The sequence below is a fragment of the Drosophila obscura genome, unplaced genomic scaffold, assembly GCF_018151105.1.
Source record: "Drosophila obscura isolate BZ-5 IFL unplaced genomic scaffold, ASM1815110v1 contig_4, whole genome shotgun sequence".
Classification (NCBI taxonomy): Eukaryota; Metazoa; Arthropoda; class Insecta; order Diptera; family Drosophilidae; genus Drosophila; species Drosophila obscura.
Genome location: NW_024542828.1, coordinates 5,870,238 through 5,884,603, shown reverse-complemented (window position 1 = coordinate 5,884,603; position 14,366 = coordinate 5,870,238). Strand labels below are relative to the sequence as shown.

Here is a 14,366-nt window from a genome sequence, read left to right as displayed (position 1 = left end):
TGCACTTGGCTAAAGGCAGAAATCACACTATTGTTGGCCTGAAAATAATTAGTCATGGGAAAGCTCCTTTTATAGACCGGAAAACTGTCTGGCTTGGATGAATATATTTCTACCCAAAAAAGGAATGGGCTCCAAGCCACATTGATGCACTCTGATAAAACCTCAGGAAATGTCAGGAATCCTTGTCTGGAATGGTACTCATTTCTATGGAGTTTTTGTGCTTTGATTTTCATTCTCTCGGACTTTCATTTCCCAAAATTCACACGCATGGGTTGTCATTAACAAACGTAAGGAGCTCTTCCCTTTACCATTTTGCTACACAAATGGCCAAGCAAAAAGAGGCAAAAAGTCTTGGAAATGAGTCAAGAAATAGGGGGAGAATAATGCCAAGCACATAGAGAGACACTGCCAGCGTATACTAGAGGAAAATATGTAAATTTATCCTAGCTTTTGTCTTTTTGCCTGGGACTAGATTTAGTTTTGCTTTTTCTTTCGATGCTTTTGGTTCCTTTGGATTTTTTTGTTCTTGCCCACCAGGTGGATTTATTGTTGATGCTTCGTTTGCTGATGCGTATCATGATTGTGGCACTTGTGGGGCAGCAGCGAGGAGTGGCAGCTGATGGACCGCAGAATCAATATGCATTTGAATATGTGTTTTTCTTTTAGCAGTGGCACAGTGGCAGGGAACACTGACAGACACACAGACAGACAGTCACAACTTTTCATGTACGTGACCTCACGTTTCTTTTCTGTTTCTGTTATTTATTTTTATTCTAACGCGCGCAGAGATGCAGAGAACATCACATTTGGGAGCAATTGCAAAAGAGGAATGTAAGGGATACACATATATTATACCCCTCTGGAAGAGGTAGAGTATTTGAGGATACCGTAAGCATTGTATTCATTCCAATATGTATGTTCGTGAAGGAGAGACATATACGAGCTCTAGCTCTAGCCTTTAATTTATTTATAATTTATAATATAAAGATTTGTTGAGATTATTTTTGAGTGCATGAATCGAAAGTCGATCATTCCGATGTTCATATTTAAAATATAATTTTGTTGGTTATATTTTTGTATCAAAAGTAAACCATATTCCATGGATTTTTTAAGCGCATTCAATCTTCGTTGCTTATTTTTTCCACACACACACACACACGCATCAGCATGTCTGCTGGAATGGCCAGCCAACATTTGCATAAGAAGTGACTGATGGCAGTCCGAAGGGAGACAGGAGACACAGGCGAAAGGTGAAAGAATACGAGTGTATGCATATATATATATATATCAAAAGGCAAACTTAATTATATATACGCTCCTGGGTGAAAAGTACAGAAGGCAACGGACAAAGTATGAGGGAGAAAGGGAAATCCCCATGCAGCATCAGCAAGTCCCAAATCCAATAAATAAAAGCAAATGAGAAAAATGCTTGCCACGTTGCCGTGGCCTCTATGCCACAAGTGTATGTGTGTGTGTGTGTGTATGTGTATGAGGATAATCAATGAAAAGTAATCAAAATAATAAACAAAAAATAATAGCAAATACGAGAAAGCTGCGTAGGGACTTCCTACTAGGGAGGATACGTCTAAGATTAATATCATGAAAATTATCCAAGTGATTCAGTACTCAAGAAATATAAACTTTCTTCTTTAAACTTTATAATGAAAACCTTTTCAAGTCAAAATCGTTGCATGTTGCATCCTTCATTGGCTGCCCAAATACGCAAGCTTCAAGTACCCACAGAACCCGCATGTAAGTTTTATCAACATTTTGGTGCCTGGCATTGCATGCTACTTTTACAGGTTTGTTGTTTTGTTGTTCCGAATTTTACACTTCACGCTCACTTATCGGCGGCACAGTGGCACAGAGAAGGGGCGGCGGCAGGCTGGACAAGGCCAGGGCCTCGTGTTGCTCGTCAATAAGTAAAAGCCAAAACAACAGCAACTCTCATTCGCAATCAGTCAGCCCGACTATAAAGACATGAAGCTGGCCATAATATTAATTGGTAGTCTGGTGCTCCTGCTTGTGCCTGGAGTCCCTGTGGAAGGGTAATATTTATTTCTCTCTAAATAATATTGAATTTTTAATTGTTTGATTTGTTTATTTAAATTACAGCTCTTATGGCAAGCTTAGATTGGCCTATAATCCCACCTATGACATTTGGTTTTTCCAGCCCAAGGGAAAACCTAAAAATGTTAGCAAAAAAGTACAGGAAGCCTACTATGCTGCGAAAAAGAAAGGAGGAGTTTGCTTTGCAAATAATATTTGGTCGTACTGTATAACAGGTGAAATCATTGAAGAAACAAAACCTTAAATGCAATACAATGCTTAACGTTCTGCAGTTTTTTTTTAATCTTTTTGTCAATATGAATTTTGAACACTTCGCGCAAATTAAATTAGATATGGTAATAAAAGCAAAGTACTTTCTTCTGACTAATACACAAATATACCCTGTACGCAGTCATTGAAAATTGAGCAGAAATAAAGAACATATTTTTGATGAATTGCTATTTGTGCGGTGGCATTAAATGTGGAGACCTCTCTGATGATTAATTAATGATAACAAATGCTGATTCAGTACACATGTACATAAACATATTCGCCTCAAAGGCAAAGAGTTTGGCATATATATTTCCGTTTGCAGCTTGCAGCATTCACAGTATCTTGTCTGGTAATTAAGAGAAAGTTCATTAGTGGCAAATGTGAAATGGTATTTATAGAACACACATTGATTGAGCAAACAATAAAAGGTAAATGCCAATAGGTAAATGCAGAATATTTGAATATGTAAATAATTGCAATTGCAGGGGGATGGGCAAACCATCCTGTAATCCTCTTTGAAAGACATGTGTTTCATGCCTAACTTTGTGATGAGCCAAGAGATTGCTTTCCCTGAGAAGTTTTCACCGGCAATTAGTTTGCCACCAAAGAGATCTTCCATCTATCAGCCACAGGGCCCCCAGACAATGGCCCCACAGCGTCGGCAGCAGCGGCGAAGGGGCTAAATGACGAGCCCCGGAACTAAGAGATTTATATTAAAGTGAGAGTAACCCTTATCTAACAAATTGCTTTGGCACTAAGCGACGACCAAAACTAATTAAAATCCTAAACTTTTACCTGAGCTGAGAGACAGGACGACGATGAGCAGGAGGAGTATGACTATCGGGGCAAAACTATTCTTATATAAAACGCCTGCCCCGCCTGCCTTTGCTTTGCTGTCTGCTGCATGCCGTTTGGTTGCCATAGGAACCATACGACACAACCGACAGACAGACAGACAGGCGGCAGCGGCGGCATGGCACAACTTTTCAACGCAGGGCTTTGGCGGCCTGGCCAATTTCGAAGCCAAGCCAAGTTTTCCCCCCCATACAAAAACTTTTCACTTCGCTGCTCTCTACTATATGCAATAATACCAAATACAAATACCAAACAGAAACAGAAAACTGAAAACGAATCCCAAAACCCAAACCAAAAGCCAAAGCGAAACTATGTAAAGTTTTTAATCATGCCTGTGCCTCTGTACTGTGCTGTGGAAAAATTAAAATCAAAGTCTGACAGCGAGAATAAAAGTCGCGACAAGCCAATTAAAATTTACCACAAGGCGGCGGCTTACACGGCGTATGGGGTATGCGTAACGGCATGCCCGCCACAAAAAACGATTTAGCCAGAGACCAGTACCAGTTTCAGTTTATTAAAATTTCATTTACCACTGAAGTGGGAGTGGCAGTGTAGTGGGGGAGTGGTAGGTGCTAAAGCAGGGGGAGGGAGAGTTTGTGGCGTGGAAATTTGTTTTTGCTTCACCAAAAAGTTTTGTTCCGCGTATTTATAGCCAAATGTACTTGAAGGGCGTAAACGAAGGGTATATTGGTGTTGGGAGAGGCATGTAACAGGCCATCAGTTTCTGCTATTTATTACAAAAAAAAAAAAAATATCTCTCAGTCATTTATCCCCTTATGGTTCGATCATTACTTGCCCCTCTACGCTCTACGCAGGGTATCCAATAAAAACACACCCTGGAGCATACCTTATTCTTATATATATTTTCACGGATTTTTGGAAAACTATATATATATATTTTTTTGCCGTTTTTTGCAGTATGAAATTTAGTTTATTTTTTGCTCCGGGGTTTTCCAACTATTTGGCGTTGGCAAAGTTTTTTTGTGGATAAAACTGAAGGAAGGTGCTTCACATTTTTCCCGTTATGTACTCGAGTCGAGGCTCTGGCAAAAAAAAAAAAGTTTGTGGTGCGCTTTTGAATATCAGCGCCTCGCGTGCGGTTGAAAAAAGCCTCTTCCTGCCGCTCTCTCTCTCTCTCGCTGTGGGATGCTTAGAGGTGGTTTGTGGAGCGAAAACTATCCAAAAATTCAAAGTCTGTCAAATACAGAGCCAAGCCAGGATCCGTGAAAGTTTTGCGAGCTGTAACAGCAATGGAAATTCTTCGAGTGAATGGAGGGAAAATTTTTTGTTCCGCCTTTTGTTTGAAACTTGTTGAGGAGGAAAAAAATATGAAAAATCTGAATTACTTTATATATTGACTATGGAATAGTTGAAGGTTCTCTGAGGAAAATTAATAAATATGCTAATAAAATGAGCGGAAAGCTGAAAAAGAAGGGAAACTTTTTTGAGCTTCTTCAAAAGGTAGATACAAAATTTTGTGCAATAAATGAAAAGGAATATCTGCAAAAAAAAAAAAAAAAAAAGAAGGGGGGAGAGATTTTTATTAGCTTTTTCTGCCTTCCTTTGTAATCCATTTTCATTAGTGTTCTGTTCTGTCAATGAAATTCCTTTTTGCTGAAGAGTTTTTCAATTTTCAAACATCCTTTTGAGGCATTTCTTATCATGAAAATTGAAATTAAATTACTTTCCACATTGATTTTTGTTGTGTGCGCTGTGTGGTTCCATTTTCTAGCCACAAAAAGCTGTCTCTCAACAGAATCATGTGATGCGAATGCCTATCCACTGGTGTGTGTGGAGTGGAGTGTCTCTGTTTCCAACAAAAGACCAACAAAAAAAAGTAACAAAAACAAGAGCTCATATCAAATAATGCACATTTCCGCTTCCGTTACTGGAAATACGACAAGAATCGAGAGGAAGAGACGTAGGACGAAGGATGCAGTGGCTTTTTCAAATATTGGCTCAGCGCCTTTTTGGCCTGGCCCCTGCCAAGTGTTTCTGTATCAACAACTTCAGTGTAAATTGCCTTGGGGCAACATCTTTTGAGTCTCTGAAGCAGCAGCAGAAGCAGTTGAAGCAGCAGCAGCAGCATCTCCTCAACTTCCACATGACGCAGGGATCTCGTTCTGTCTCTCTGGAACATTCTGTGTATGGGTGTGGGTGGCATTTCCTTCATCAAAACAAACAGTAGGTTCAACATTAAGAAATCAACTTTAGACGCCAACGCGCCGCTCCTTTTGTTATGGCTATATGGCTACAGTATGGTGTGTGTGTTTTTCTGTACTTTGTTTGCTGTTTTAGTCTTTGTCCATTGCCAAAAAAAAAGGTGAGTATTTCCCCACTCTATAGATAAAGCGGAGGAAAATCTACAACATAAACATAAAGTTATTATATAAATATGAAGTTAGCAAAACAAGGGGGGGAAAACGCGGAAGAAAACTTTTGCTCCCTCGAAGTAAACTTTTGCTCCTTTTTGCTCGTTTCGTTTCGGGTGTTATTTTCTTTTCGGTTTCTTTGGATTTGTTTTTTTTTTTTTTTTGACTGTCAGACCATGATGCAGAGGCTTTTGAATTATGCGGCAGATTAAGTCCCAAGTGCATGCCGCCTGGAGTTTATTTACCCCTCCATCTACAAGCCGGCAAAAACAAAATCTTTCAGCTGGTAATCTGTGAAAATGATGAATGGGGAAGCCGTGTATAAATCTCCTGAATTGTGTTGAAGGGTTCATTAGGGGGCCAGAGAGGATAACGACAGAGATAATGATGATGATGATGATGTGAGTTGAGAGGTGAACAAACGACACGAAAAGGAAGGAGACGCTGTATGGAAAACATGTTACCAGGAAACAAATCAATAGAAAAATGTTTAAGTAACTATTGGAGTGCCTGTTTTAAAATTTTTTTTGTAGGTTTAGTATTTTGAAATAGTTTCTAATGAGTCTCCATGGCTTAGAGCAGGAATATCTGCTTTGAAAACTGAAAATAAAGATATTCATTTCGTTTGTCCGAACAAAAATCTGTGTGGATCTCCTTTAATCCTATTTTTGTAGAGGTTTTCCCCAACACAGTGGAAATAGATCCGCAATTCATTTTTCATTTGAAACACGCGGCGCGTGTCTGAAAAAAATATCATTCTTTTTCGATTAAATGCAACGCTACAAAGTATTCAATTTAAACAAAACCAATTTGACAATGCAAAAGGGATTCAAAAGGGAGACAATAAAAGCAAGAAGAATCAACAGCAAACACAGATACACAGATACAATCCAGATGCATATGCGACTGCGGACGCACGAAGAGTGTGGAAGTGGAGCGAGGGGTAAAGCAGCGCAACCGCAGAGAAAACAAGAAAAGTAAAAATTAAAAAATAGTTAGAGAATTTTTGGGGAGCCGATGCTGTAGATACTCTTGGATGTACAATGTAGATATAAAATATTAGAACTCTGCTTAATTTAAAAAAAATACAAAAAAATAAATATATAAAGCAAATAAATTAAATTGAATTAAATAAATATATAGTAATTTTTTGCAAATTATATTATTATATTGTATTTATTAAAAAAAATAAATTTCTTAAGATATCCCTCTTAGTCCAGACATCATGTGAAATATAAGGCATTATGCCGGCATTGCAAATCTCTTCCCAAAATCATAATACCCATAGGTTCAGGAAGGTGTCTGGCCAAATGTCGACAGTGCGTGGCATGGCTAAAGCCATTACTCATACGTCATGGGGCACCAGCAAAAGGGAATTCTCTCCCCTCCTCTTCGCACTGAAATATCAGCAAAAATACAAAATTCATAAAAAGCAAACTAAAGCGCTTGAGAGCGCTAAAACCAACAACTATACAAGTACTGCTATATTCACGTATTGTATCTAACGTACGAGTATAACTGTGTTATTCCCTACTATCTGTGTGTTGTGTGTGCGGGGGATTGGCAAGTGGATCAGCGAGCGTGTGGCTGTCACACATCGCTCTCTTTCTCTCTCTCTCCCCTCTCACTGGAGGGATTTCGGGTTTTCGTGCTGGTGTTTTCCTTTAAGGTTTCTTTTTTTTTGCGGTTTTATTTTCCGACGGCATTATTTCTATTCCCCAATTACACGTTGCCCGTACAACTTCTTGATTTTTGCTCCTCTCTAAATCTCCTGGGGAGGGAAGTTCGCTCTTACCCTCTCTTTGGGGGTGCACTATTTAAGCTGTGGGCGTGTGCCTGTTTGTGGGGGGGTCGCAGTGCTTACTTACATCTAACTTGCGTTTAACCACAAATTGAATTATCCAACAAATTTACAACTGCGTGCTGTGCTCTCTCCTTACTCTCTGCTCTGTGCTAAACGACCCTGAACCGCACACGCTTTGGCGACTCACCCCTTTTTGCCCCCCTTTCTATATATCGTCATCTCTTGTAGGTGCGCTGGGAATACAAAAACCATTGAATTCGACACTTGTAGAGTGAACTACTTACGGGTTAAACTTGCAGGAAGTGTAAAAAGTTTAGGTACTCTTTTAGGGATTAATATATTAATATATATTTATATATATGATATAAATCATATAATTATCAGATGGATACATTTCATACATTTCAAAGAGGTATTTGTGAGTCTCCGACAACTATTAGGTTTCACTGTGATAGGCTCTTACAACTGATCCTTTGTATGTATAACTCTTGAGCGACAATACTTTCGAGCACTGAAGGATATACTCGTATTAATCAAAAGAATTGTGACTTAAATGGGTAGCAGATTCTTGCTCTTTCTTCTCTGCACAGGATACCCAGACACTTGTCTGTATTTACCCCTTGTAAATACTTTTCATAAAAACTCCTTTATCTTCCTAGATGTAACATACCTGTAAAGAAAAAGAGATAAAATAATCGGTTATTCACAGGTAAATCAAATATTCATGGCTTAAATACGAGTATTACAAATGTACCATGTGTAGTATTATTCCCAAAAGAAAACCCAAAAAGATGATCAATCAAAGCCCCACACATATGTCACTTTATAGCCCCGACAAAAAACGACAAACGAGGCAAAAAAAGTACCGGTTGAATAGCGTTTTAGGCATTTACAGCACGTATTGGTAGCCTGACAAGCGAAATCAGCAAAGTAAATAAATAAAATATTTATATACAAATGTATGTAAGAGCAGCTCCTGTTCCCGGTTCCTCCTCGGGTGGGAACATCTAACGTACAACATCCAACAGCCGGAACTGTGAAAGAACGTTCCCTAAATGATTCCTTCCTGGTTGTGTCAACCGTGGAGGAGTCCATCCATCCTCCAGCCTGCTCCGTCACGATTCCACCTAATTGCCAAGTATTCATCACACGTGCGTCCATGCGAGTAAACGTGACAGATGCCGGGCCTGCCCTGGCCGATTTATCCCACAGAGCATTCCGAGGATTCCAAGCATTTTAATCAAAATGCTTGACGTGAAACAAGGAAAAACGTTATCTCACATTCTCACATCGATTTGGGGCCACTTTTGTTAATGTTTTATGATGGGCTTAAGCAACATTTGGCATTAAGCAAGTTTTTTGTGTGCGCCTTAAACTTTTCCCAGGAAGAAAAAGGAAAATGCTGGTGCTGCTGCTGCTTATAATTCCCCGTCGCAATCGTAATGCGTTTTTCCTGTTCAATGTTCAAGAAAAACAGACAAAGTAAAGTGAAAAACGAAAAGGAAAAGCCAGACAAGTGGAGTGGAAATATTTTTTGGCCCAGGATTGCTGCTTGCCAGGAGACAGGAGGCAAAAGATTGCTTTAGATAACTTGGCAAAGGATGGAGCTATGGGGTGGGGGTGGGGGTATGCAGTCGGATCGTTGAATTATGGGATCGCAGAGTTGGATAACTCTTCTTTGCCTTGGAAATGCATTTCAATATTTTATAGGTAAGACTTTTAAGTGTAATATATGGCAAGGAATAGGATATTCATTATCGGATAAGCTAAAATAAGAAAACGCAACATCAAGCAGCTTTCCGTTTGAGCTCTTCTTGATTTCTGGGGATAATCTCTCTTGGAGCAGACTCGTGTCTGTGTCTGTGTGTGTTTGTGTTTGTGTGGCTGTGTGTTTGCCACTTTGGCTCATTTGATTCACTAAGCGGTTTATCAAGGCAAACGGCGCAAATGACATGATGTACAGCCAAAAGTGTGGAGCTCATAAACATTAAGCGTCGCACTAAATCCATTTTTACCCAACCTTGTTTACGCTGCGTATGAGTAACAAATCAACAGAGCGTAGAGCAGGCATCAGAGGACATACCAAAAAGAGCATAGAGCGGGGCGAAAGAGGGGCGAAGAGCAAGGCAGCAGAAGACATACCGGTTAGTGCATAGTGCGGGGCCAGAGGACACACCATACCCATAGATTGTTGAGCAGGGCCGCACAGCAGCACCAGAGAGACAGACAGGGTGCAACCACAAGCAAAATGCCTGATTGGCAACATAAATCAGAGAGGACAGGTAACGCCACAGTCACCGCTACAGCCGTTACGCCATGCCCTGCCCTGCCATGCCACAGCAGCTGCTCTGCCACTCGACTGACAGACAGCCCCACCGACAGTTGCAGTGGCCGCAAAATGGAGCGCATCCTGGGACCCCAAAAAAAACATGTAAGGATGCAAAAACAAAAGGAGCATTACGACCAGCAAATACCCTGCGTTTTTATTCCACAATTTGTTATTGATGTAAGTGAAAATAGAATGTAAATAAATAATAATATATTCAAATGACAAAAGTGTCAAAAAAAAAAACAGATGAAAAATATATGATTTCAGATATAATATTTAGCCATTGGCTATGATTTTTGTTAGATTTGTGGCTAACACACATTTTTATACTGAAAGTGTGTCTAAAGATTGAGCATCCTTGGAAACCCTATGGAATACTCTTTACAAAAAAGAAAAGCACATGATGCAGATGCCATCGCACACCTCACACATGGCAGCATCAGCGGCGGCGGCGGCCTAGCATAATGAACGCAACTTCGTGACGCGCTTTTTTGGGGGCATGTTGCAGCTGCAATAGCAGCAGCTTCCTCCTGCTCTCTCTCTCTTTCTCTTCACACACAAACACTGAATGACTTCGTTAGCGGCATACACAAACATAGAGAGAGCGAGAGAGAGAGACGGTGGAGGGGAATACTGTACAACTTATGCAAAACAGGCGGGCCACCAGAGAGAGAGTGAGAGAGCGACAGATGAGCAGCCATTGACAAAGTGTGCCCAAAAGATAGTGGCATGGGCGAATGGTGTAGCGGAGTACGAAGGAGTATGCCCTGCAATCCGTGAGAGTTCAATTGAGCGGCAAATTGTCACGGCAAATGTTAAAAAAGTATATATACATATATATCTACGTATCTGCATAGAGGGGTAGGGCGGGAGCTTCTACGAACCGACAAAATTGTTAGCACAAATAAATGGCGGGGAGCAGAAATGCCGAAAGTCAAACGTTGCAACGTGAAAACGTTTCAAATTTATTGCTCGCCAACCAGCACGACCGGTGTTTGCATGCACTAAAAGTTCCCTCCCCCTCACTCCTCTTTTATCTGTCTTCCCTATTTTCTCACTCCTCTCCTCTACCACTGTTTTTCGCTCTTGCGCAGGTTTATGCGGCAGATATTTTCGCGATGTCATTTATGATTGGAAGTGTATTGTTTGTGGAGTGAAAAGTCTTTACTTTTGGCCAGCTTTTTTCACATTTCTATATTGTTTTATATTTCCTTCTCTAGCATATCTTTATGCGATAAATATAGTTCTTGTTAAACAATGTTTGATATAGGGCTATAGATTTTAGTAAGCTGGCACAGGAATTATATTAGATTTATATTTTTTTTTAATTTGTATTTATTTATAAGATTTGCAACTTCCTTTTGAAGGATTTCAAAATTTTAATCTAGCGATACATCTTAAGAAAATTGGCAATATGTAAAAATCTAGAAAAGCTTTATAAATTAATGCATTTAATCTCTTTTAGGCTGATACTCTAGACTTAAGAGTGCTACAACTATTTTCATTTTCTATGAAATTAAAACGTAGTGAACGCGGAATTTTTTTTTATATAAAAACATTTTAAGAATACTACTGCAAACTGAGTAATAATACATTTTTCTGCTATGGAAAAGCTTCGATATACAAATTTACTAAGATCCCAAGGCCTAAATATATGTAGATATTTCCCTAAATCTCACTGCAATTTAATCTCATTCGATTCAAAAAGCAAAAAAAAACCCCTTTACAAAGACTGCTTGCTGTCTTATATTTTTTCAGTTAGTGACTTTGTGCTAATTTTTCTACCAGCTAGTGACTTGTTTTCAATGAGTTCTCTTAGTTAAAAACTCGTTTGCCTACTCAAGGAATCAAGGAAATGAAAGTAAGGAATGCCAAAAGGAACTGCTTAGAAGTACTAGTCGTTGAAATTCCTATTTCGCTTGAAATTTTATCCCAAGGATAAGGATGCGAAAGAGTACACAAACTGCTGGCACGTATACTCGTATATACGGTTCTCCTTTTGCTCCTTTCGCAGTGGCACTCAACTTTTTGTTTTTGCTTTCTGCACTCTCATCTGTTCGATTACCCAATCTTCGATTGGCGATTCCGATTCCGTTCGTACACCTTTTTGCCGCATTCTGTGAACTGATTTGCATTCTACTGTCGGCTGCTTCCTGGCTGTTGTTTTTCCCCAAACGATTTAACATGGGGAGGGATTTCTCGTACCTTTCCACCTAACGAATTTCCTCTGCCTGCTGCTGCTGCTGCTGGCAAATTGAGTTCCTTCTTCTCTCTGATGTATTTGCTTTAGTTTTTAGCTTAAGTTTTATTTATTTATGGGGGAGCACTGGGGAGCCCCCAGGTCCCGAGTGTTTATTTGGGCAGCATTTTGGGTGTGTAAATTAAAATGCAACTCGAGTTGATTCCCTCTGTCTCTCTCTCTCTCCCTCTTTCTCTAAATATGGGCTCTTCTATTTGGGTTAAACAAAGTCTGGTCTGAAAATTAAATGAAAATGTTCCCAATGCTCATTGGTAAGGATTTGGATTCCCAAATGCTGTGGCATGTGGAGCACTTGTGTGGCTCAACAATTAAAACGAAAGAGCGTTTCTTTTTCCGTCTCTCCCCCGTTCCCTTCACCCTTCCAAATGGGTATTTGCTCTTTGGTTGTTCCTGGAGGTTTGTCGGTATTTACCCTTCCCAGTGTACGTGTGAATCTCTACGAAATGTGAGCCTGTTTTGTACAAATGTGAGTACGAGTATATCACGCCCTTTCTGCACTTCCTTCTGCAGTTGTTGTTTTATTTCATTTTTTGTTTGGTTTTTTTTTTGCTTTCCAATGTCTGTGAGACAGTGAAACGCAGCTGTGCGTCAACTACATTCCTGACAGCCATCCTGCAGAAGGGCCACAAGGGAATTAGAAATATTTAGAGCAAACGGAAAACCCCCGTTCCCATTCCCATTCCAATTCCATCAGCAATTTATATAATGCAACCACAAGTCGTTGCGGAGGCCAAAGAAGATGATGATGGAGCTGGGAGTAGAACTAGCAATCATTCTAATCGATGGGGTACATCTGACGAGCAGAGCTCTGTAGATTGCAAGCAGGTAAATAAGTTATTACTTAAAGATTTTGCAATAATTTAATCGTTTAGAGAACATTTTGCCTGATTACTTTCGATATTCCCTTGGATTATAGTCATATCTGTGCATCTACTTGTTTCTATAGACCCTTATCTGAATGATTGTAAGAGCTAGAGATAAAAAAATTCCCATTTAGTGAACTCTTAATCAATTTAAATACTGCCAAGACCCTTAAGACCTTTCATCAACGTTTTGCTGACCCTTTAAAAGCTATCCTAAGACCTTGCAAAAGTTAGAGAACTCTCAGCAGAGTAGTACCTGAAAATCAATCAAAATGAGCATCTCTTTTCATATCCCTGACCTTTTTTTCGTGTGGTGGGCGGAACACTTGAAACTTTCTCTATTTCTCTATTAAAATTTTCAATTGAAATTTCTGCCATATCCAATATCCCACAGAAAGTAAATATGCTTGGGAAAAAGCCGAAAAGAAAAGCCATTTAGGGGGTCACTGGGGGTGCGGGGATAAAGGAAATTCAATATGCTATCGGAATAAAGCCCAAGGAATACTATAAAATTTGCCTGATAATCCAATAAAGTCAACGACAAGCATGAAGTGCCACTGCCACTGCCACTTGACTAACAACTTCATTGATACGCACAAGCCGCCAGGCCACAGGAAAGGGGCAGGCAAGGCATGGACACGCACCACACACACACACTGCACACACACACACGAAGCCACACGAGAGAGAAGCGAAGCGGTGGCAACACTTATGACAAAACCAGATGGAAGTTAAACCGCATTTATAAGTCGTGTCGTGCCTCCTCCGTGCAGCAGTTTTGTGTCTGACGCTTGCCAGAAGGAGGAGTAGTGCGGAGTCACGAGTCACAGTCGCACTCTGAGTCTACTCTCAATGTCTGTCTTGTTGACATTAGATTGTGTATAAAGTGGTTACGCATACACCCACACACACACACACAGTGCCACACGCCCCTTGCCACATGCCACATGCATATATGTATGCATATACATATGTATATGTAATGCCTCTAAAATTGTCAACTTATATATTTATGCAATGTCGGTGTTGCCTCTTGCCGGTTTGCCGTTTCGGGATCATATACGCCACATTGTCGCATACTTTGTGGCCGGGGTGTGACTGTACACACATACATATGTATGTATGTGTGCTGCGTACTTGTGTGTGGATGTGTGCCTTTGACAATTGTTTGCTAATGTCCTTGAGCCTCCCTGTGTTATAGGAAACGGAAGTCAAGACGCCGACGGTTGGTTTAAGCGGATGTCTAAATGACATTTACTCAATTTGCGCGCAATTGATTTTTGTTCTTTTAACCAACAACAACAACAAAATAGAGAGAAACAGAGAAAACAGGGAACGAGAACTGAAATGCAAGCAAAAACTGACTGACTGTTTAGATACTCTTTTAGATCAATTTTATAAAAGCTGCTATATAATACCTACAGTCACCGGTTTGTATACAGTTCTACGGATATAGGGTTGATTTTTGAGTGATTGTTCCTGCGTATAAGCTTTAAAATCAATTAGTGGATAAAGTTGTTTATATTCTGAATTCAATATCATTGACAGGTGCTACTAGACA

The 14,366-nt window shown here is 39.9% G+C and overlaps 2 protein-coding genes across 2 annotated transcripts in view; one reads left to right on the top strand and one right to left on the bottom strand.

Annotated features, from left to right (window-relative positions):
- Window positions 1-14,366, bottom strand: part of LOC111065757 (heparan-sulfate 6-O-sulfotransferase 2) — a 104,576-nt gene that overhangs the window by 28,546 nt on the left and 61,664 nt on the right. The window lies entirely within an intron of this gene.
- Window positions 1,938-2,504, top strand: LOC111065762. Its single transcript, XM_022354148.2, has 2 exons — window positions 1,938-2,048; window positions 2,116-2,504. Exons 1-2 carry the CDS (start codon window positions 1,981-1,983, stop codon window positions 2,312-2,314), a joined length of 267 nt encoding a protein of 88 aa, XP_022209840.1. The 5' UTR covers window positions 1,938-1,980; the 3' UTR covers window positions 2,315-2,504.

Coding starts and splice junctions, on each gene's coding strand:
- LOC111065762 (XM_022354148.2), top strand. CDS start 1,981: ATGAAGCTGGCCATAATATTAATTGGTAGTCTGGTGCTCCTGCTTGTG. Junction 2,049..2,115: donor CCTGGAGTCCCTGTGGAAGG/GTAATATTTATT, acceptor TTTAAATTACAG/CTCTTATGGCAAGCTTAGAT.